The sequence below is a fragment of the Ailuropoda melanoleuca genome, chromosome 4, assembly GCF_002007445.2.
Source record: "Ailuropoda melanoleuca isolate Jingjing chromosome 4, ASM200744v2, whole genome shotgun sequence".
Taxonomy (NCBI): domain Eukaryota; kingdom Metazoa; phylum Chordata; class Mammalia; order Carnivora; family Ursidae; genus Ailuropoda; species Ailuropoda melanoleuca.
The window spans coordinates 35561871-35587033 of NC_048221.1; the positions used below are offsets into that span (position 1 = coordinate 35561871).

Genomic DNA, 25163 nt, shown 5'->3' on the forward strand with positions numbered 1-25163 from the left:
AAATATCTTAAGAATTCTTACTTCTCCCAAAGCACAGGAAAATTTAAACTTAGAGATCGTCTCCTACTTATGACTATACTCATAAAAATGGCCACCATTATTTTAGATGTCCTTTCTTATTACCATGAGAGGGTATCGGCTCAGTCACCATCCATTTTACAGAAGAGAAAATTTACAATTTATAGGATAGTCCTTCAAGTTGCTGTTCTGCTTACAAGTAATGATTGATAAAACTTATAAAGAGCCCACGGGGGAGGGGTCTCAGGATTCGGGAACCTAACCTAATTAGTCACTAATAGCAAAGAGATAATCCATACATCCCCTGAACCTTGGGGAGAGATGCATAGAGGTTGTCTGGTTGGCTCCAATATTTGTGTTCGCCTTTTAGAAGTTTCTCCAACATTAAAAAGCAAAAACAAAACTCAACGGGGGTCACTTCTCCTACAGACCAACGCAACAATGATTTCCCCAAAGACAAAAAGGCTGAGAGGCAGACACTTCTGGCTCCAAAAAGCCAGGTAATCTCTGTACTGTGGCCAGAGGGGATATGGCTACAGCTCCTTAATACTCTGAAACCCCCACAGGCTGTCCTGCGTCTCAGCCTGGATTTTGGATTCTCCCAAAATGCAAGACACCACAGACCTGTTGTCTAAAGCAGGAGTCCTGAAAGCATGAAGTAAATCCTGCTCACATTGTAACAAGGAGGATACGGACATCAACGATGACAAGGGGATGCTGATTCTTTATACTCCCTCAGTTTAACCTCAGGTGCTGCTCTTTTCATTTTGCTTGATGGATGGAAGACTGCAGCTTGTCAAAACCAGAGGCTTGATCCCATACAGGACTCAGTACAGTGCGATATAAATGACAGCCATAATGGGCATGGGGTCAGGGTGGGGGGAATCCAGGAACTGCAACAGAGCTACAGGAAAGAAAACGTGATGATATGGTCCTGTAGTAAACACCAGGTATAATCTTCCTAAATGCAATGTAGATTTTTTTTTTTAACCTCAAAGAGATTAACCCAAGCAAAGGACTTTTAAATCCACAAATGACTGTCAAAAAGAAGAGAAAAAAAATCCAGAGAAGCTGCAGTCCCAGAGAAAATGAATGGTCCTCTAGTTGAATAAAGTTGCTGCATTTTTTGCCTGCAGGATAGGACCTCGCAGAGAAATAGAGGCTGTGTTGTGTGAGGGGAGTAAACCCAAATGTAAGCATTACGGCGCTCTGCCAGGCCACCCCTCCCTACCCTAGCCATCATCCTCCTGCAAAGTGTTCACAATTTGCTGTCTTTCCTCCAAAAGCCAGTAGACACAGAATCAGCTTTTCCTGGCTCTGCCTTGCAAGTTGGGGCTGCCTGATGGAAAACTGAAATAAAATCAAAGGAAAGAATGCAAATCCAGCAAGGCCCCCTCTGACCATAAATTGGTGGGAAATCGTTGGTCCTGAAATGCTCACCCCCGTCCACCCCAATAAAACGAAAAAGGAGGAATCATCTGAATGTCAAAGTCGCTTCCTGCAGACCCTCTGCTGCAAAGCTACAGCTCTCTGAGCTCAGTGCCAGGCAGTACACCATCGCCCTGTAACAGATGTCTGCAAATGCTGGTACGAACTCGGAAGTGCCCCCGTGAAAATTCACTAGCTTTGTCAGGCAACAGCTATCCACAGATGCTGAACGTTTGACCCAGGAGTCCAGCAGCCCGCTAGGAGTTTAAAAAAAGAGAGGTGGAGGGAGAGAGAGAGAGAATCAAATCATACAGGTGGAACCGGCTTCGCAAAAGCGCCGGGCATCCTGCGAGGGCCCCGGGGGCGCCGCGCGCCCTGGCTCACCTGGTACACGTCCCGCAGCCCGCACCACGTCCGCAGCACCTGGTGGCAAGCCCGCAGCCTCTCCGTGTACCATCTCCGCAGCGTGGACACGGTCAAGTTCCACACGAAGCGGCTGCCGCTGAACAGCAGGTCCTCCACGCCACACATGAACACCGAAGCCATGCCGCCTCCTTGCCTGGGACCCCGGGGCGGCCCGGCTCCCGCAGCTGCAACCCAGCAGAGCCCCGCCGCCGCGGCCCGACCGCCTAGGCTCCGGCCGCCGGCTTCTGCGGGCAGCCCGGGGTGGGGGGGTCAAGCCTGCCCCCGAACTCGTCTTTCACCGTGCGTCCTGGCCAGCCTCCGGCGGCATGCCCCGGGATTGGGCGCCTGCCAGCCAACGGCTGCGGCTGGCACACAGAAGCCCACTGTCCACCCCCGCCCGCCCCGCGGGCTGGCAGCGCAGAGAGAGCTGCGCTAAGCTCTGCCAGGCGAACCCTCGGCGCTCCCGGGGCGCGGGAAGCCCTGGCTTGCGAGGACTCCCCCTGGCGCTCCCCGAGTGCGCTGGGCAGAGGGGGACGTGGAGCGACTCTTTGCAGGCAAAGAGGAGAGCTGCATTTCAGCGCTCTTGCTTGCACGTTCTGCGCGCGCACACACACGCACGCACACACACACACACACACCCCAGCCCGAGTCTCCTAAACCGCTTTGGGGAGCATCTTACTTAACACTACAGGGGCTTTGCTCTGTACACGCTGATAAATATCTCTGGGCAGCCACAGATGCAGGAGAGAAAAAAATAAAATCCTCCGAAGCATCCCTCTGGACCCCACTTCCCTGGGGGAACAGCCCTGAACGTTTCCTTGGTTGTGCTGGAGGCGGGAGATGAAGACACCAGTCTCAGAGGAACAGTGTCTGCGGGGCTGCACAACCCGCCTTTGCTCCTCCTTTGAGGGGCTCCAAGAAAATGACAAGTGCGGGTTGTTGCCAGCCAGAGGGCAGGTTCCCTCACCTTCAGACCCCACTAATTCCAATGCGGCAATCTGTTCGTGGGAAAAACAGAGTGTTTCTGGTCTTTACAAATAGCTCCCAGTTACTATTTGCTGGGAAACAGAAGCTCACAAGAGAATCCTTGGTTTGGTTCTGGAAAATCCAGCCTCTGGATATGTCTAGCAGCAGCTGCCAGCACCAAACAGCACGGGGAGTTTATTCCTGACTCAAAACCGAAGGAAACTGTTGGACCACTCATGCAGTCACCAGATAATTAATGTTCTGTTTTTTTGTTTTTTTTTTTAAGTTCTCCCCCTGGAATTGATATTGCCTAAGGCATTTGGGAAAAGGAGCCCAAGGAGCCCCACATACCACCAGTCTCTGTTTCCCTTTAGAATATGTGTAGAATTCAGTTCCATATAATAGCATAACATTTCTTATAGCAAAAGCACAGCGGCAGATTTTAGGATGTTGTTTGTTCCTGAATCCATCTGTAGGACAATTGTCTGTGTCACACCTGGGCTGTTATCTTGGCTATTGAGTGGCGGGGAGGTAAGGTGCCAAAGCCTTTCTCCTGAACTAACTCAGAGCTTCAGAACAGATTATCGACAAGTAAATCAGCTTTATTTCAGGTTTCAAATGTGCCTTTGGAATCTTACTTCAGGTGAAACTCAATCAGTCAGAACACAAAAATGTGTTCTCAAAGTGGTTATTATTTTGGAAGTACCCATAATCAGGGAACATTTAAATGACATGTCTCCTACTACTTTTTACTTATTCTTATTACTAATAAAATCGCCTAAGAATTTTGTTGAATTAGTTCATTGGACACAAGACCTGATCTAAAATTTGGAAACAATTCTTCGCGGTAAGTCCACTCTATGCGCTCATGAGTATTAGCGTTCTGACAGTGTTTTCCAACACAATGGTCACAGTGTTTACACAAAATCGCAAAATACTAGGTCTTACGGAATCAAAAGAAACTGAACTAAGTATAGTTTGAAAATGAAATGTCATCCTTCTAATGGAAAACTACTGAACTTCCAAAATGGAGTTTTAGTATGAGTGAATGGAAGTGGTACATTCATTTAACGATGCAGTGTGACTGTATTCTCGGAAATGTCGGGCAGCAAAGGGAATACCAGAATAAAACCTCCAACAGGTCAATTATCTCTGTCTCATGACACCATGCTCTCAGAAGAGATGCTCTAGAAACCGGGGCTGTTATCTCTCTGTGCACAGGTCTAAAGTCAGTGCTCAGTTCCAACCTCAGTCATTTTCATTCCAGATTTCCAAAGTCGGTGCTTATACTATTCTGGAAAGTGGCATGTGGTGTCAGGGTTCTCAAAGTGCGGTGCCTGAACCAGCAGCATCAACATCATCAGGGGAACTGGTGAGAGATGCAAGTTCTCAGCCCGCTCTGGAATCAGAAACTATGGGGTGAGGTCAGCAAACCCCTGTGCTCATGTGGCCTCTGGGGGATTCACACTAAAGGGGGAAAAGCACTGTTGTAGGGCATGGTGGGCAGAAGCCAAGTCTCCTACGAGAAAGACACTGACTTAAATCCCTGCTCCTTAAGACCCCGTACAAGCACCTAAAACCCACAGAGCCTCAATGTCCTCATCTATAAAATGGGGATAATATCAGAATCCACTATCTAGGGTCAAATAGTCCATATCAAGTGTTCACTGTAGTGGCTGGCAAAGGGAAGCACCCAAAGAAAACAACTACCACCACCACTCAAATCATGAATTGTTTCAATTTTTTCTATGCAGATAAAACAAGTTTTTAAAAAAATTTCAACTCATCATCTACTTCTATTTTCCTATCCCTTTCTGTGGGTTGGAGGGACAGTTGGTGGTGATTTGTTTGCAGGGAGCAATTCTGTCACTTTCGTTCAAGTTCCCAAAAAGCTTTTTGAAGCTCCATCTTCCCCAGCACAGCCAACCTTTGCCGTGGACGCTCAAAGCAGGATGCAAGACAAAGACACCAACGTCCACACTGATGCCGCCTCTTACCCAAACGGCTTTCCTCTCCCGTGGAAGGAGAAGTTCGGTGCTCTAGGACAGGGAAGGAAGGGCAAGTTCCTCCTCACCAGGGACCCATGGAGGTGGGGTTGTAGCCACTGAACCCAGATGTGCAGCCGTGGAGAAAAGAGTGACCCAAGTGCAGCATTGTTCTTAAAATGGACTAACCACATGGGATAAACCAGATCCCAGGCACACACCCTTGAAGCGGGCCTGAAATTTCCAGTGGAAAGGGAGCTAAATCAAGCTGGCTTCAAAATTATCTTGCACATAATTCTTTCTTTCTTTCTTTCTTTCTTTCTTTCTTTCTTTCTTTCTTTCTTTCTTTTCTTTTCTTTTCTTTTCTTTNCTTTCTTCTTCCTTCCTCCCTCCCTCCTTTCTTTTTTCTTTTCTTTTTCTTTTTTCTTTCTTCTTCTTTCTTTCTTTCTTTCTTTCTTTCTTTCTTTCTTTCTTTCTTTCTTTCTTTCTTCTTTCTTTCNCCTCCTTCCTCCCTCCCTCCTTTCTTTTTTCTTTTCTTTTTCTTTTTTCTTTCTTCTTTCTTTCTTTCTTTCTTTCTTTCTTTCTTTCTTTCTTTCTTTCTTCTTTCTTTCTTTCTTTCTTTCTTTCTCCCTCCCTCTCTCTCTCTCTCATTTAAGAAGAGGACTTTCTTTCCTCTTTAGCATCAGAGTTCCCTGCAATACGCTGTAATTTCCTGCAGCGCTCTCTGGAGACTTAAGAAGATGCTTCAGGTGACAGCATTACTCATACACCTGGGAGTTCTGCTACGGAGGTAAAAGAGAAATTGTCATTATCCCTGAGGCTCCTGTAGGTTCTCCTTTGAGCAATCAGCAGGAAGAAGAGCACAATGCTGGGAAGACAGCATGAAATGCCAACCTCTGTTTCTAGAAAGGGATAGCCAGTTGGTAACACTGTAGCTTCCAATGGTCCCCTCTGCCCATCAAAAAGACAGAGTTCACTGCCATTGGATTTTTTTTTTTTTTTTTTTTTAGACAGAGAGAGAGCAAGTGGGGAGGTGGGTGGAGGGGCAGAGGAAGAGGGAGAGAGAATCTTAAGCAGGCTCCTTGCCCAGCACGGAGCCCAATGCGGGGCTCGATCCTACAACCCTGAGATCATGACCTGAGCTGAAATCTAGTCGGACGCTTAACCCACTGAGCCACGCAGGTGCCCCCGTGCCAGTGGGCATTTCTAAACTGTACTCCTCCACACACCTGAAAAGCCAGTGTTGGTAAACTCTGAGAGGCCTTGAATGTCCGACTTTGGCTTGAGGGGGATAAAAACAAGATCTAGTTCATTGGCTCTCAATCAGGGGCAATTTTGCATCCCTCCCTCTAGGACATTCGTCAATATCTGGAGACATTTTTGTTGTCACAACTGGGGGTGGTGCTACTGGCGTCCAGTGGGTAGAGGCCAGGGGTGCCGTTCAACATCCTACAATCCCCGGGACAGCCTCCACAAAACAGAACTCTTCTGCCTAGAATGTCAGTCATGCAGGGGTTGATGGACCCTGGTCTAGTTAAATGTTCCACTCTGCTCTTCTGCTCACATGACTTCCGTAGGGCGAAACATTCTTCCCTCTGGAAATTTTCTCCCCAAAAGGCAGATTGGGGAAGAATGCAACAATCATTCTTGATGGGTTTTGGGCACTTATAAGAGAGCTATAATGAACTTAACGTCCTTTGAGAAAGAACTGGAATGTCATTTTCTATTATCTTCACCCACCTTTTTGTGATTTGTCATTAAAAGTGAAGAATAGTAATTTTCATCATAAACTATTTATATTTTGGTACTTTGACTTTTGGTTTTATCACGTCATTTACGTTAGAGACTCCTTAGTTGGGGCAAAGCCTTTCTTTGGCACATTACAAAAATTCCCACCACAATGACCTCAAGGTGAAATACTGATGTCTCCCTTGGGCCATGCAATGCTACAAAATCTCTCATGTGACAGGATATTTCCTCTTCTTCCCCTTTTCTCTATGACACTGTAAGCTCTATCAGGAAGCCGTGTGGGTGAGGTGGGGGTGGGGTGCCTGGATGGTCTCTCCCTGTTGAGGAGTACCCCTTGCATTGGAAAATGTTTTGTGACCCCGGGCTCTGCCAGGAGTGCCCCCAGTCATTATGACATCAACAACAAAAGCACCTCCACGCATTTTGAATGTCTCAGATATGGTGGTAGCTACCCCCATTCAGAAACCACTGGTAGAAGTAGGGAAAATGTCTCATTCATATTTATTTCCCCAGTGGCTGGCACATAGCAGGCAATCAGTAAATGTTTATTGAACTGACAATGAATGACTATTTGTCTCAACAGTGAATACAGAAAGAAGTTCATCCATCCCCAAAATACATACTCTTGTTCCTTAAAAAAATTCTGCATTGAGTTTGCATTACGTGTTAGGCAGGAGACTAAGTACTTAGAATACACTGTAGCAAAACAGAGATGATCTCTGTCTCAGAGGGTCTTAGAGTAGAGTGGGGAAGGCAGACAACTGACCAAGTAATAAGAGGAAGCAGGCACTGCCACAAGGGTTATAGGGGAGACATATAATGTAGGATGGGGGGGGGTCAGGGAATGCATCCCATGACTGCAGCTGAGACAGAGGGGTGAGTAGGAGAGAGCTAAGTGACAGGGGGAGGAGACATGCAAATAAGGCTCCATGCAGAAGAGCAGGAAGAATGAAGCTCTACGGCAAGATGGATCCCAGATTTGTGGAACTCAGAAAAATTGGCAGTAGGGGATGCCTGAACAGTAGGGGGGGCAGGGAAGCTCATCTGGGCAGCAGCTGTGGAGTTCCAGGGGTGAGAAGAAAAGACTTAGGGTAGGCTTATGGGAATGTCTACATAACTAAGCCAAAGGAGTCCACATGTCTCTCATTCCCTCCCACCCCCGGGGACCCGAGGGCGTTAACCTGCAGAACAGGGTGAGGATTTGATGGGTGAAGGTGCCTCCTTCAAAGCAACCGTCAGAGACAAGCTTCGCATTCAGGGAGTCTGTTTGCCCCTCCCCCTCCACATCCCAGTGGAAGGAGGAGGCAGGAGGGCTTGGTGGGGAGAGAAGTTCTGCTTCAATCCCACTTGAGCCAGAAGCTAGGTGGTCTTGTTCTTCCCTCCAAGCCTGCTTTCACTTCTCTTTCCCTTTGGCTGAGAGAGCAAGGAGCATCTTGCAGTCTCGGACTCAAGCAGGAAGAGATGGAGGGGAGTGTCAGAAGTAGAATCCTGAAGGGGAAGGAACCAGTCATGATTGCCCACAGTCCAGGGCGACCAGTAGACTGCTTCAGTTCTGCTGTCCTGACTTTGAATGGCTTTCTGGCGTCATAAAGATCTAAAAACACTACACACTAAATAATATCCAGCACTAAGACATCTATCCAGCTTCTATCCTTTGGCAAACTCATTCCACTCTTGCGGGGGGCGGGGGGGAAGGAAGAAAGAAAACAAAATCTTTTCATCTTCCTCAAAAATCTCATCTGTTATTTTATTAAACCAAATTCTCCCTGCTCAAAGGAAAAAGGAGGGATGTTATCTTTATTGTATGTGGTATAAAAAAGGGAGCAACATGCTAGATCCCTATCGTCTCCATTTTTGCTAGTTAATCCATTCCACAGATATTGGAAGCTCCTGCCAAGTCACATTTTAGAAGTCATCTATGTAGGTGAGAAAGCACTTGAAGGGGTTGCTGATTCCAAAGAAGCCCACACAGGTCAGTGGGAAAGAGCTGACCTTCTTCTTGAAAGAAGAAATAGTATCAATGTTGTGACTTACCTCCCACCCCCATAATTTGTCACCTTTTATTTATACTTAATTTATATGCACATCAACAAGGACAAAATTAAAATAGTAATAAATTGGTCTATATAGCACCCTTTTTTTTTTAAACGATTTATTTATTTATTTAAGAGAGAGAGGAGGGGAGGGTCAGAGGGAAAGGGAGAGAGAGTCTCAAGCACAGTCTATGCTGAGTGTGGAGCTCAGTGCCGGGTTTGCTCTCAGGACCCTGAGATCACGACCTGAACCGAAACCAAGAGTCGGTTGCTTAACCAAATGTGCCATCCAGTACCCCTCCAGCATCCTTTTTTCTAAATAAAGTCAGCTCTACATGTAGCATCAGTTGATTTCCACAGTATTCTCCCACGGGCATGGAGAAAGGCTTTCCTAGCCCCATTTCATGGATAAAAAAACTGAGGCAAAGAGAAGTTGGGTAATTTGCTGAAGATCAGTGGGAAAGCATTTAAAAGCATCTTAAGTGATATAGCTGCTAATTTCTTTTTTTTTTTTAAGATTTTATTTATTTATTCGACAGAGATAGAGACAGCCAGCGAGAGAGGGAACACAAGCAGGGGGAGTGGGAGAGGAAGAAGCAGGCCCACAGTGGAGGAGCCTGATATGGGGCTTGATCCTATAACACCGGGATCACGCCCTGAGCCGAAGGCAGACGCTTAACCGCTGTGCCACCCAGGCGCCCCGATTTCTTAATTCTTCTAATTTGAGAGACAAAAGGACAATTTCTTTTGTATCGATGTTATTTTCTTTGGTCTCATACTATAATTNTTTCTTAATACTTCTAATTTGAGAGACAAAAGGACAATTTCTTTTGTATCGATGTTATTTTCTTTGGTCTCATACTATAATTTATAGGGTTGAATGGCCCTGGGACTTATTTATTCCTCCAGGAAGTGAATGTGATAAAATGCCCATCCTTTGGACTTAACCAATTTAAGTAAGACTAAAACAGTGATGGGAAGAAAAAGAAAATGAAAAGTAATAGAATTTTTTTTTTATGGGATTTAAGAGTAGCTACTTGAAACCCAACGGACCTTCACTTCTATACAATAAATGAAAGAAGAAAAACAAAACGTATATAAAAAATTTGACTCTCCAAAAATCAATCATATTGTGTATGTGCCGATAACTAGTAAAACAAAAAAGAGAAATCAGCCAAGATCGGTAGCTTGCAAAGCAGTAAGAACTCTCAAGACCAGGTATACTCTGGCCATTAAACAAAGAATTTATAAAAAATAGATCATTTTCCTGTTATTCCTAAAAAATACAGAATGATTTGGTAGGATTATTGCTAGGAATTTGGACTATTTGGCCCTGAGCAGCAAGAACAAAATAAAAGCAAAGTTTGGCATGTAAAAACCAAAAAAAAAAAAAAAGAAAGAAAGAAAAATAGAAATAAAGGTATTTATTTTATCTTGCTACCCTAAAATTAATTTAAAGTTGTATTAGTGACATATCATTCTCAACTACAAAAGGGATTGTCAACAAGAGAAAGCAGCTGAAAGCAGCATGCTACAGGCCTTAGGCCTAAGGATATTTCACAGAGTTGAGAAAACAGCTGCATATTCTTCAGATCAAGAGTTCAGAGAGCTCTAGGCAGTATTTGAGAAGAATGAGGAAAAGAACTTCATGATCTGGTCTTGAATCAATAACAAAGAGAGAAAACAGGAGTTTTACTCCGGAAGGAGCTGGCACCAAAAAATTTAAGGTAGATGTCCTCACTCTAAAAAAATTCCGTTATAATTTCAGTCTGGTGGGCTTGCAGATAATTTTGGTTTATTCTTTGTATGTTTATATATTTTGGCAGATGGTGTTGGTTGTCTATTTATGAACCATTTACCCCCCCCCTTTTCAGAGCCTTCATTTTCCACACCCCTGAAATGAACTATGATTGATCTAAGGGAAGGCATGACACCCCATCTGTCAATAAGACATAGAGTGAAGATTTCTAAAGAGTTTTTTTTTTTTTAAGATTTTATTTATTTATTTGAGAGAAAGAGAGAGAGAGAGAGGGCACATGGGGGTGGGGGTGGTGTGAGAAGAGGCAGAGGGAGAGAGAGAAGCAGGCTCCCTGCTGAGCAGACCCCCCTGATGCGGGTCTCTATCCGAGGACCCTGGGATCATGACCTGAGCCAAAGGCAGATGCCTAACTGACTGAACCACCCAGGTGCTCCACTAAAGAGTTCTGGAAAAAATTTCCCTCTAAAAAAATGGAACACAAGAATTTTGTTAGCATATTCCTTGATTCCTGCTTGGGGCATTATTGGATGAAGACGCAATGGTTTGAGCCACAGCAGCTATCCTGTGACCAAGAGGACATGTGTTGACAGCAAAGATAAGAGAAGAAAGGATGGTAAAAGCCTGGGTCTTTGATGAGTTTGTTTAGATGTCAAATCAACCTGGGAACAGTCTATGTTCAGATGACTTGCAATGAGACTTAAACAATAAAGGGCCTTACACAGTTTAAGCTGTTTTAGTTGGATGTTTTGTTACCTTCAACAGATCACTTTTCAAAACTTACCACAAAGCCATAGTAATCAAGACAGACTAGCCCTGGCATAAGGATAGATACATAGATCAATGGAATAAGAATCAAGAGTGCAGAAATCAATCCTCATTTATGGTCAAATGATTTTTGAGTGCCAACACCACTCAGTGGGAAAGTGTAGTCTTTTCAGCAAATGGTGGTAAGAAAGCTGGATACTAACATGAAAAGAATGAATTTGAACCCCTACCTCACATTATATACAAAAATTAACTCAATATAGATCAAAGAACTAAAAGTAAGAGTGAAATCTGTAAAACTCTTAGAAGAAAACATAATTGTATATCTTTGTGACACTGGGTTAGACAGTGGCTTTTTAGATATGTCACGAAAAGCATAAGTAACAAAAGAAAAAAATAAATAAATTGGCCTTTATCAAAATTAAAAACTTTTGTGTTTCAAAGAATACAATAAATAAAGTAGGGGGGGAACCCAGCCACTGACTGGGAAAAAATATTTGCAAATCTTTTATCTGATAAGGAGCCTCTATCTACAGTATGTAAAGAGCTACAACTCAATCAGAAAAAGACAAATAACCCAATTTAAAACTAGGCAAAGGGTTTGTATAAACATTTCTTTAAAGCAGATCTATGAATGCCTACTAAGCACATATAAAGATGTTCAACATCATGAATCCTTATGGAATGCAAATCAAAACACACTGATATACAACTTCACATCCACTAGAATGGCTACAATCAAAAAAAGAGTAATAACAAGAGTCAGCAAGGATGTGGAGAAACTGGAACCTCACACATTTCTGGTATGAATGTAAAATAGTGTAGCCATTGTGGAAAAGATTAGCAATCTATCGAAAGGATAAACATAGAATTACCATACGGCCCAATTCCATTCCTAGGTATATACTCTAACGAAGTGAAAACATGTGTTAAAAAAACCCAACTTGTACATGAATGCTCACAGCAACACGGTTCATAATAATCAAATGGTGGAAGCAACCCACACATCTATCAGCTGATGAATAGTCTAAAAATAAAGCAGTATATCCCCATATTGTCATTCAATTTAGCAATAAAAAGGAAGTATATTCCCAAGAGAACTGAAAATATGTTCACCTAAAAAGTTGCACACAAATGTTTATAGCAGCATTATTGATAAGAGTCAAAAAGTGGAGGGCGCCTGGGTGGCTCAGTCGTTTAGGCAACTGCCTTCGGCTCAGGTCATGATCCCGGGGTCCTGGGACTGAGTTCCGCGTTGAATCTGGCGTCAGGCTCCCAGCTCAGCGGGGAGTCTGCTTCTCCCTCTACCCTTCCCCCCTGTTCGTGATCTCTCTCTCTCTCCCACTCAAATAAATAAATAAAATCTTTAAAAAAAAGTAAAAAAGTGGAAACAGCTCAAATGTCACTTGATAGTGGACATGTGCCATGTGGTAAGCTATATAGTGGAATATTATTCAGCCACAAAAAGGGATGAAGTAATGACACATGCTACAACATAGATGAATCCTGAAAACATTATGCTAAGTAAAAAAAAAAAAAAAGAGACAAAAAAGCCATACATCCATAGAGACAAAAAATAGGTTAATGGTTGCCAGGGTTTAGGGGGGATGGAATGGGAAGAGACTGCCAATGGGTATGGAGATTCTTTTTTTTTTTTTTTTTGTAATTTATTTTATTTAAAAAAAGTTTTTATTTAGAGAGAGAGAGAGAGAAGGGGGGTGGGGCAGAGGGAGAGAGAGAATGTTAAGCAGGTGCCATGCCCAGCACGGAGCCCAGTGTGAGGCTTGATCTCACGACCCTGAGATCATGACATGAGCTGAAATCAAGAGTCAGACACTTACCAACTGAGCCAGGCATCTCTGGAGTTTCTTTTTATAGTAATGAAAATAATTTGGAATTAGACTATAGTGATTATTGCACAACCTTGTGAATATACTAAAAACCACTGAATTGTGTACTTCAAAAGGGTGAATTTTGTGATTTCTGACTAAATTAAATAAATCAAGAATAAATAATCAAGCAATCATAAAAAACAAGTAACAGCAAAAGAGGAAATACTGATCCATGCTACAAAATGGATGAATCTCGAAAAAACTACGCTAAGTGAAAGAAGACAGCAAAGATCACGTATTTTATGATGCCATTTCCATATAATGTCCACATTAGGTAAGTCTGTAGGGACTGAAAGTAGATAGTGGTTGCCTAGGGCTGAGGGGGGTTCTGGAAGGAGGGTAGGGGAAATGAGGAATGACTGCTAATGGTACAGGATTTCTTTTTAAGACAATGAAAATGTCCTACATTTAGATTATAGTGACGACCGCACAACTCTATAAATATACTAAAAGCAATTGAATTATACACTTTAAACAGGTGAACTTTATATGTAAACTCGATCTCAATAAAGCTGTTACCAATAAGCAAACACACAAATAAATAAAATAGAACACATCACAACCCTTTCCCGCTATTTTCTGAATATTCTACAATGAACACGCAATACTTATTTCTCAGGAAAAGGTGCTTGAATTTCTTGATTAGGAAAAAAAGGTATTATACAAAACAAAGTAAAAATAAAAGCAGGAAATCAGTACTGCACATGAACTCCACTGTGAAACTCAGTGAATGCAGGCAGATAAAAAACTAAAGGAAAATACATCAAATTAATGATAGTGATTTTGGATGGTTTTTATTATTTTTTTTGGAGGGCTTTCTTTTCCTTCTTTGCTATATCAGCACATATTACTTTTTGATTTCTAATTCTGAAATGCACATGAACTCATTCAAAAGGTTACTCTTCAGTGAATGAAATGTTACGAACTTCTCCCATCCTGGTTCCCCAGCTCATTTCCAGGACTGCCATGTAAGATTGCTCAAGTTGTTTACTGCACAATGGTATGTGGTGGAGGAACTGAGGAGAGGTTATAATCCAGCCTGGGCTCTGCTGGATAAGCCACAACTCATGGCTCCGAGGAAACAATCCTTTTCATCTAAACCACATGAAAATGCTATATAAGGAAGTGGCAGCCTTGCCTGTCTCCCCTCCACAAAGGCTACCACTATGCCCAGTTTTTTGTATGCCCCTCCAGACATAGTCCATGTAATCCAAACAGATACATCATGCTGTATGGATGAAACAGTTATTTAAAAAGAATAAAGAAATACCAAGAAAAGCAATACAATATAATCAGAATTCAAGTACTTCTACAGAAGTCATTCAAGGTAAAATAGGATTAAAAGGAAGAGGAAAAAAAAAACCTATTTGTAACAAACAAGTCTTAAGGGAAGAATCCTAAGTGCAAGGATTGTTGGATTGTCTTCCAGTTCAGCAGTCTCCAAGTCGGGTATGTTGTTTAAGGAGCAAATGAAATTGATCGAAATGCAGTTGCCAAGTGGGCTGATATTTGGTACTTTATTCACCATGCTTCCCCAGCTTACAAGGGTATGGTGGTGTGCGTGTGGTCCAGCTTCCACTGCGGAGAGCTTTAGGATTTTCAGTCTGCGGAGAAACCTGGAAATGAGTGTCCCCATATGAAGCCTAGCATTTCCGTTTCGTTCGCTAGTGTCCTTGAAAACAAGGAGAGTTGCTCACACAGAAACCTAGAGCACTCTGTTAGTCTGTAGTCTAACATCTCTATAGTCATTCAACTTGAGCTGAAGTTTCCACTTATTTAGGGAAAACGATGGTTAAGCTGGTAAATAATTCAAACGATGAAATCTGATTGCAAGGATTGTCCTGACACTGAGTAACCTTTCAGTCTTTCTGCCTGTGTTTCTCTTCCATGTTTTGCCTCCTTACGGAAGGCAACACTGGTCTTCTTTTGGGTTCCGACTCCTTGGCCCCAGGCTCTTCAGTTCTAAACACTCTTCTCCACCCCAGAATTTCATCCAGTTAACTCCTGTTTATCTTTCTTTCCAGCCTTAGCTTGAATGTTGATCCCTCAAAGCCGGGAAGTGGCCCCCTCATAGGAGCCCGATCTCACCCTCGGACCATACACGCTACATGTACCTGCCTTGTCACCATTGCGCTGCCATCGCTTAGCACCTGGTTCAGAGTAGGGGCTCAATAAACCTGACCTTTGAGTAGATGGACACGCAAAGATCTCCATGATCCTAGGAGAGCCTCATTCATTTAAACAAATTGAGTGCTATTTAAAAGAAAGCTTAGAATTAACGGAGAGCCAAGAATAAAAAGGTTTGGAACCTACTACTCCTTAGGTCTTCCAAGGAAAAAGTGGGGGAGAAAATGAGGCTGGATTTGGGCAATTCTCGGATGAAAAACAAGACTGGGAAAAAATGGTTGGGACCTAGGAAGGTGATCAGATGACTTTTGTGCGAGATATTTCTACTACAGCAGAGGACACTGTGTGCTAAGAAGGTGTTATGTGGAACCACCTTGATTTTAATTCAACCTGATTCAAATAGGTCTTGACGGTAGCAGAGGGATTATACAAGACATATTTGTCCTCCTAAGTGGCTTATTCTCTAAAGCCCCTTTCAAGAGTGCTTGGGACGGTCAGAAACTAGTTCTGTTTCTATTACTTCAAGTTATGCTAGGAGCAGGATAAGAAGACTTGAACTCCTTTGCCCTGTGGATTTGTTCTTGGTTTCTATTTCTACAACAGAATACTTAAGTCTGTTAACTGATTAACTGCAAGAGTGCTGAGAATGTCAACAGTTACAGGCATTCCTTTTGAATGTCATTTTCCATACATGCCACTGTAGAGTTTCAGAGATAATAAAGAATTGAAAAAAGTGGTTTAAGATAATCAGTATAGAATTAAATAAAATGCAAACATTATATTTACACGATAAAACACAACTACCAAAAACATAGGATCATCATGTTCAAGCTGGAGAAGAATTTTCCAAGGCCGACAATCATTGAAATATGGTTGTGTGGAAAGGAGAGCACCCAGACTAATTTAATTTCCTTCCACAACAGTGAAAATGTATGCAGACTGGCTCTTTTCAACTATTCCACTCAAGTAAACTCCATGGCAAAAGGAAGGGAATATGTGCCTTCAGGGGCCAAGGGTGGGTCCCAAAGCAATTTTAGCGATGAGAAATTGAATTCACTGATTTTATCTTAAAGATTCCTGTGGATTTTGTATTTTTCTCCATAATATAACTTTGATTTTCCTTCTAAAAATACACTAAGTAAAACTGATGGTACAGGAAGATGCACAATGTTTATTTTTGGTTTCCCATAATCTCTTAGGGCACCCCCTAATACCTTGATGAGGACAGTGCATTACCCCAGTGTTAGAAGCACAGAAGTAGACATTAGGGGATAATATCATTATAGTCTAATTAAACTTCAGAAAAGCTTTTACCTTAGTTAAAAATTTTTTTTCCATCAACAAATGATTAAATATGGTAACCTGGGGTGCCTGGGTGGCACAGTTGGTTAAGTGCCCGACTCTTGATTTCGTTCAGCTCAGGTCGCGATCTCAGGGCTGTGAGATCAAGCTCTGCTTAGGGCTCTATGCTCAGCATGGAGTCTGCTTGAGTTTTTCTCTCCCTCTTTCTCTGTCCCTACCCACCATGCTCCCTCTCTCTCATTCTAAAATAAATAAATAAAACCTTTAAAAAAATATGGTAATCTATGTATAGGCAATTCTTCTGTAATCTCGGAGATTCCGATCATAGCACATATCACACTAGAGTGAATTTCTCATTTCTTATGCCTATCCAACTGTTGTGTTTCTAAGGCAATTACCCAACATCCATTCTACCCAAAATAAATAGGTTAAACTAACTATGGTAATCCCATTCTCCTTCTCATGTGATTGGTTTAGGAAGGGCATCTGATACAGTCTTGGGCCATTAAGGGGAAGTCTCCTGAGGGGCTTCTGGGAAACTTTATCTAGAACTGGCAGAGCCACCTTACCACTCCCTAATGATGAAGCCAGACAGAGACTCCATTTAAGCAAGACAACTACCAACAAGGGAAACTGGAGTCTTCAAGCACTGTGTGGGAGCCCACTTCCGTGAGATAATATTGTTTCCTCATTAATGAAGCCAATTAATGTGTGACTTCTCTTTTACTTTAGGAGATCTTTAACAATATACTTCACATTAGACTGGAACTTTGCCAAGGGCAGGATATGCGATTTATTTATTTTTTAAGTTTAATCTTATATATTGGGGAGCCTGGGTGGCGCAGTCGTTGAGCGTCTGCCTTCGGCTCAGGGCGTGATCCTGGCGTTCTGGGATCGAGCCCCACATCAGGCTCCTCCACTATGAGCCTGCTTCTTCCTCTCCCACTCCCCCTGCTTGTGTTCCCTCTCTCGCTGGCTGTCTCTGTCAAATAAATAAATAAAATCTTTAAAAAAAATTTAATCTTATATAAATTTAATTAATTAACATTTGGTGTATTATCAGTTTCAGAGGTAGAGTTCAGTGATTCATCAGTTGCATATAACACCCAGCGCTCATTACATCACGTGAGGATGTATGATTTATTATCTTTGTATCCCAGAGTCTAACACAGCATCGTACAGATAGTAAGGGCCTAATTAATATACATGGGACTAAATTGAACCAGTCATCAAATTTAAGATGTACAAAATTAATTTCCTCATCAACTCTAGGCCTCCTAGACCCTTAACACCCAAATGAGCAACCCAGATTAGAGACACTATGACATGAAGGAGGTGGGGTTGCTGGCATCAGGGGATAGTACTACAGCTGACCTCAATATATCATTAATAACATATACAAAAAACAGCAAGTGAAAGGGATAAAGAACGCTGGCTAAGGAAGCAGTGAGAGAGATCCAGAGTGATTATTTTGTTTAAAGGAAGCACCACCTTGGAATGTCTGGATTATGGTACTATCCATTCACATACAGAATGCAGGAGAGGAACAGAGCCTGTGTATTTGTAAAACATCCAGGAGGCCATGCCAGGAGCAGCTGGCTGTATAGATAATACTGATGACACCATGTGTGTGTGTCTACACTGGGGAACACGAAGGCTCGGTAAGATCCCCACTGCCTCATTAGTATGAACTGCCTGGATCGTAGAGGTACTTGGAGGTTTAGTATGGATTGAGAGGCCTCAAATGGGCACACAGATATTCCTTGGATAAAGAAGGTCTACTCCTTCCTGATATTCCTTAGAAAAGAAGCTACATGTCAGGCATTGATTTAGGGAGTTGTACACACATCGACCCATCCTCATGTCCTCAAAAACTCTGAAGTATTATCGCCATCCCCCTTTTAAAACTGGCCGACCTGGGCAGTTTCTTCCATTAACTAAGGGAGAACAAATACAACAAAGAATGCCATGTAATCTAGCATTCTCCAAGAGAATCTTTTCTAGCAAAGTAGAGGGTTCAGTGACAGGGAAATTTCAACAAGGAAAGAAGGAACCCTTTCCCATCAGGTAAGTGGAGAAGCAGATCTCATTCCTGCCATTACTGCTTACCTCTGAGACTATGAAATATCGGGCACTATTCAAATACAGTCACAGGATCCTTCACAGGGAGGAGAAACAGGCTGGACAGGTTTTAAAGTGTAGAAACCTTAAATATGTATCGGATGCAATCAGCTTAAAAAGAAAAGAGGCTTAAGGACATGGTCAGATCTTACAAGTCCAATGTACTCCAGTTACAAAATACAGTGTAGTATTCTTTCTCTCACTATTCTACACGTGTGCATGCATGCAAATGCACGCACGTGCACACACACACACACACACACCCCATACTGGTCTCTCTTTGCACATTTAATTCTACTTAAAATCAGAGACAAGTCTATTTCTAAGGATATTTTCTTCCAGGTTCTTTTAAAGAAAAGTCAAATAGAAAATACACGCAAAAAAAGAAAAAGAAAAAGGAAATCCATGCAAATGTATTTCTTTCCTGAGATTTCGGTCCAATAATAGAACTCCAAAAAATCAAAAATTTACAAGCTTTCTAATCTAGTCGTTTTCCTCATATCATTTTCTTTAATGCTAAGGATGAAAAAATGTGACTCTACATTTAAACTTGTTTATCAGGGTCAGAAGTATCTGAACTTTGGTTACAGTATATTGATTTCTTGTTATAAAGCACCCCTTAAGTCTTTAATTCTCACCACTGTCTATGAAATAGGTATTATTAATGCCTCAATTTTACAGATGGTGAAACTGAGGTATAGAGCAGTGAAGAAGGGACAGTTCAACTCAGAGACTGGAGGCAGACACTGGGGTACCCCCAGGCGAATAGTCAAGGTAGAGCAGTGGGTTTAGCACTTGGTACAAGGTAGAGTTGGGCACAACCAAACTATGTCAAGAAAGATAAAAAGTCAAATTCATATGAGTGGGTGAGAATGAGGGCACCAACAAAGGGGGACAAGGCATGGAGAAAGGTGAGTTGGTTGGTTCAGAACTCAAAATTCTATAGGAATGGAAAGAGGGTGCAAGAGGTCTTGTTATATCCATGTGTGTCTACCCCAAGGGCAGGGCTGGCACATTAAGACACCCAAAGAAAGCTCGCCGAGGCAGACAGCAATGGAACTGGTTAGAAACGTAGTCCAGCGGCCTAGGAGAGAAATGTGGGGTGCCAGTGCCAGCTACACAGAGTCCTTATTTGCCAGAGCTCTTTGCTTGCAAATGACAGAAACATAATTCTAACGCATTTGTTTTTTAAAGATTTTATTTATTTATTTCACAGAGAGAGACAGCCAGCTATAGAGGGAACACAAGCAGGGGGAGTGGGAGAGGAAGAAGCAGGCTCCCAGCAGAGCAGAGAGCCCTATGTGGGGCTCAATCCCAGAACCCTGGGATCACGCCCTGGGCCCAAGACAGACGCTTAACGACTGAGCCACCAAGGTGCCCCTAATTCTAACTCATTTAAGCAAAACAGGAACTGTATTGTCAGGGTGTCTGGGGTACCCTAATGTCTACTTCTCTTCCAGTCTCTGAATCTCACCTGTCACTCTCTTAACTTCCCCAAATGGGGGGACAGGCAGGGTCAAATGGGCCTTGAGGATGCCAAGAACTTTCTCTTTCTTTCTTCTTGCCCTTGCCAATGCTTCCTTCACATAGTCCATTCATTCTCTCAGGTGTAATATCTCAACAGGGTATAAAAAAAAAACCACAACCAAAGGCAGCTCCAGGTATGTGTCCTTCTAGGCTACTAATGAGCCAGCTCTGCCCCGCCGGTCCAGTAGGTTAAATCATGGGATAGCATGCTGATTACCTATCATAAGCACTGTAGTTAGTGTGGAGGGGATGGTGGCATATGTATTCATTGGCTCAGCCAGAAGCAGGAGCCATGCCAGGGTCCAGGAGGGTGGGGTAGCATGACTGGCCGCTCTCTACTCAACAACTTGGTCAGAGTGTGAAAGGTACATTTCCCCCACTGAAGGAAGTTCCTGTTACCAGAAGAAGGAGGAAAAGGGTTGCTGGGTAGCAGAAACAGCTGGTGTTCTCTACGGGGCCTCTTGCCTTTGAGGATAGCCAACATCCAAGCTAAGGTAGAGCCACTGTTAAACCATAATGTCCTCGCTCTGAAATATACCACAGTGTCTGGCTTATTCCAGTACCATATTTTCTAGTCCTTTCTTTATTTGTGCCAAAAATTAAATAATCCATGGTGATGTGTTTTCTGGTCTTTAGAAAAGTTCCCATTCAACTGAAATTCAAATTTAACTTGGTCCCTCCTAGTGAAACAGTACCCCAGGATATGCACCATATTAATAGTAACAGTCTTTATATTAAAGTGATTTCAAATAATATTCATTTGGATTTTCAATGATTTGGTTATAGGGCACCTTGGGTATAATTCGCATTAAATTCTTACGTCTGTTCCAGGAATGGATGCATTGCTTTTTATTTTTTTCACCCACAGAATATCAGTAACACCACATCCTTAATTTTATTGGGATCCCATAAATCTAAAAGCTTAAAATGTTATTAAAAAGGCCCTCACCACTGCCACCTGGGAGGGCACCACTTGATCCCTTTCCATAAGTCCCACACAAAAAGGCACAAGGTGCCAAATGCTAAAACCTTTTGCCAAGGCTGGCTTAAGGTTTTTAAATGGCCAAAGGCATGCTCGCCCAGTCACTCCCTTAAAACTTTTAAAGCTTCAGTTTCAATGAACAATGGCTCTTGGAAAAACCCACACTGGATTCCAGCCGGCACTCCACAGCAGTGCGTCTGGATCCTTCCAGTCAATAGTTATCATTTCTTTTTTTTTTTTTTTTAAGATTTTATTTATTTATTTGACAGAGACAGCCAGTGAGAGAGGGAACACAAGCAGGGGGAGTGGGAGGAAGAAGCAGGCTCCCAGCGGAGGAGCCTGATGTGGGGCTCGATCCCAGAATGCCAGGATCACGCCCTGAGCTGAAAGCAGACGCTTAAGGACTGCGCCACCCAGGTGCCCCAATAGTTATCATTTCTATAGGCTCAGATGCTCCCCAGCCAGGAAGGAGCATCTTTCTCTTGCCAACTGCCCCTTTTAATCGGCTTGCCTCGTTTCCTTTGTAAAATATTCACTTTCCTTCTTATCCTCTTCTCCAACTTCTGGAAGCAAAAAGAAGCAAGAAACTGCAAAGTGATGCCACCTCCTTATTTGCAATTTGCCTATCACCTCCTCCTCCTCAGGAGCCAGGTTAGTCTGTTCTGTGGCAGCTAAATGTGGTCTTTGGGGCTGGTCACCGCAGTTGTCAATGGATACCTATCTGTAGTCAATTCTTTAACTATCACCATTAACATCAGTTTTTTGAGAAGGTAACTGAACCAGCATTTGAAAAGAGTGTCTGTGGGGGCTTCCTGAAACCTGAATCAACCAGAACACAGGATGAGTGTGGCTTGCTTTAAGGAAGCTGTCGTAAGAATCCAGATGCCTCCACCCCAGCCCCTGGCAATACTGCATATGAATTCAACAACAGGAGAGACAGCAAGGGGTAGCTATGAGTGAGAAAGAAAGAACGTAAACACTCCCAGTGGTTCCATCTATGAAGCTACTCAATGGGGGTGACATTGATACCGGACTCTAGAATATTCTCATTGGACCTCAGTTTCTGGGCGTCTCTAACTGAGCATTGCACAGAGTCATGAATCTCCTATTTAAAAGGAAGGGGAGGTATTTTTCGTACAGCATGGTCCCTATTCATGAGACAATGATTTCATCAAAGAAACAGAAATAGTGGATTAATTTCCAACTCCGGACTTAATAAGAGATGCTATGTCTGTCTCTGACATGGCAACCAAAAGGAGATTCAAGAATTATTTATTAAACATGTTTTTTGTCTTATGTGATTCTCTGACCTGATGGCAGCCACTGGACTAGAGATAGGAAAGAGTTTTCCACTCAAATGCCAACTCCAGTTGACTGGTAGGGGCTGCCTGGGCTTTGCTTTGAAGAAGGAATCTGAGGCTCGGTGGGAAAGAGTGTGATGGTTGATTAGCAATGTCTGCCAGGGGCCCAGAAATAGGAAGTGGCTATGGAAGTGCCACTCACTCTTTTTTTGAGATTGGACTGAGGCTGAGATTGTGTCTTTCATTTCCAAACATCAGGCATTCAATTTTTTTTTTCTTGATGGAGCCCAGGCCATGCGAGGTTTAATTCTTGGCCACGTGAGGCAGAAGGGAATTGGGGGGTTTGGGAGGAATATGTATGGAACTTACTGACCTAGGTCAGGCTCAGCATTTTTTTTTTTTTGTCAAGGGCCAGACTGTAAGTATTTTAGCCTTTGTGAGACAATGGGTCTCAGTTATGACTATGCAGCTCTGCCGATTAGTGGAAAAGTGCCAGAGACAACACATACACAACAGGCATGGTTGTGTGCCAATAAAACTTTATTTACAAAAACAGGTCATGGCCTGCCGACCCCTGATCAAGGTGATGGATAGGAGGTAATGCACAGATGAAATGGGAGGGTGCAATCAGGAGGAAATGTGTTTCTGGAAAGGAATTCAGGAGCAAACTTGACCTGAACGGTTCTCCTTGAAGTAATGGAGAACTCTGCATTTCTGAGACATGAGACATTCCTTTCAATTAATAGTAATGCAAACATGGACTCCCCCATGCGCAAGCAAAACACCGCTGTCCCTACCACTGCGGTTTAAGAGCCAAATGCTCGCATCAGCACCATTTTAGTAATCTGAAGTTTCCACCCACTGAACAAGACACTTTCTCCAGAAGGGCCTTGGAAAGTAAACCTGTCTCCATGGAACACTTAATAAAACAACCCACCAGCTTTGGGGAACATATTAGCTAACAGACAGCAGGGTTGTGATGGAGGCAGACTTGGGGCATGCACATTTTGAATGGAAAGTGCTGTAAAATAAGGAAATGAAATCAGAAGAGAGTCAGGGCTCGCAGCACTGGATGGACAGGGTAGGCTTGGACAGAGCGGCAAACAAGACAGGCTCTCCTGAGATGCAGGCCACCAGCATTTGGAGATATTCCATAGATTTTGGCAGAGAGACGGGGCCACTCTCACAGCGAGGGTAGCTGGGAATGGGGGGAATTTCAAACAGGAAGGAGACTGGAGTGCTCACTCTTGACTTCAAACTGAGAAGGACACTCAGAGTGTGTTTATACAGAAAAAGAGGGAGGTAAGGAGCTCAAGGTCTGAAGTCAGATTCTGCCCAACCTGGGGTAAAAATCCCAGCTCTGCTCTAGCTGCTCTTTGCCCTTGGAGGAATTATGCTACCCTTCTAGAGCTCTGCTTTGTCATCTATAAAACACAGAAACCACCTCCTTCCTAAGGAGATTAATGTTAGCTAGGAACATACATACAGCATTCTAGCGACAGTCCTGGCTCACAGGCAGTTTTCAGTAAATCAGTGTCTATTTCTCTACCCCTCAAACTGTCTTAGCAGGACACTGCCTTTCACTTGGTTCAGCACTTCTTTGTCAATCAGACACCATGAAAGGAAGAAGGAGTAGATTACTAGCAAATTCTGGCTTAGCCATTACCCTGGAACTAGGTGTCTGAACTTCTCTCCTTCAATTGGAGAGCAAATCTACTGGGCTGTGAAGAGATTCCAAATAAAAATTTGTGAAAAAAGAAACCAATAAACCAGGGCGATGGTTAGGCAGGGCTCCATTTCCCCATGTCTATTGCAGCAATGTTACGATGACTAGTGAGGAGGGTACTAGCATGTCATGCATTGGCCCCAGTAAGGCATGGGGAACAGCAAGAGCTACTGCCGAGGGGCTGGCCTGGCGGTGCGGTGGCCACTAGCATCCCTCCTCCTTCTTGGTGTGATAATCCCAATTGCATGCATTACCCACCCCTCACACGACCCATGTGTTGACCCCTGCCACCCTTGGCATAAACTGATGAGCACGGGAGTGGACTTGGGACATAGCCGGTCCATCAGAGAGAGTCTCAGGATTACTGCTTGGAATTCTGGGCTGAAGTTACCCTCTCTTCTCGGTACACGTAAGGCAAAGACGTGAGGACTCGACTGCCACAGCTGGTCTTGCCACAGTCAAGGAAGAAAATGTGACAATGAAGCCCACACGTGGGGAGGGCAGAACAGAGAGAATTCAAGGAAATGTGTCAGCCTCTCGATCACACCTCACCTGAAATTAGAAACTCTTTGGATTTCTCAGTCACATGAGCCAATAAACACCCCTTATTGTTCAAGACAGTTCAACCTGGAGTTTCTGTTGCTCATACGGGTTCTTCTCGCTCCAGGATCCCTGGACCTTCCAGCAATGGCAACAAAACTCCACCTTTTCCTCAAATGTACCAGATTTCCTGACAACAAATGCAATTTCCTAGTACACACCGCCGACCCTGGCTTGCTGCCCTTGGGCTGCGTAGCAACAGGGCAAAGGGATAAAGCTGAAATTTGACAGCTTCCCACCTTCCCCTATAAGCCCATCGCATGCTCCTGACTGTTTCTCTCTGTGCTGACATTCCTTTTGGGATGATCTGCCATCAACCAAGTCTGGCCAACTTCAGGGTTCAAAGCCGATATCAGCTCTGCCACGCTCCTAAGTCTGTGCGTTCTACTGGCATTCTTGTGCAAAGGAGTGAATGTGTGAGTGAGCGTGCACATGTGTATGTGAGCAAGCACAAGCGAGGGGGAGCACATGTGGTGT

At 43.4% G+C, this 25163-nt stretch overlaps 1 protein-coding gene across 3 annotated transcripts in view; it reads right to left on the reverse strand.

Moving 5' to 3' along the window:
• Positions 1 to 25163, reverse strand: part of FRMD4B (FERM domain containing 4B) — a 319952-nt gene that overhangs the window by 164842 nt on the left and 129947 nt on the right. Inside the window, exon 1 of one of the 3 annotated variants that reach the window (XM_034658633.1) lies at positions 1831 to 2451. The exons of 1 other annotated variant lie outside the window; for it this stretch is intronic. In XM_034658633.1, coding sequence (XP_034514524.1) covers positions 1831 to 1992 — 162 coding nt within the window. In that variant the 5' untranslated portion in view covers positions 1993 to 2451. Of the gene's footprint in view, positions 1 to 1830; positions 2452 to 25163 lie in introns of those variants that run through there. One more of the 3 variants, XM_034658632.1, reaches the window with a different exon arrangement.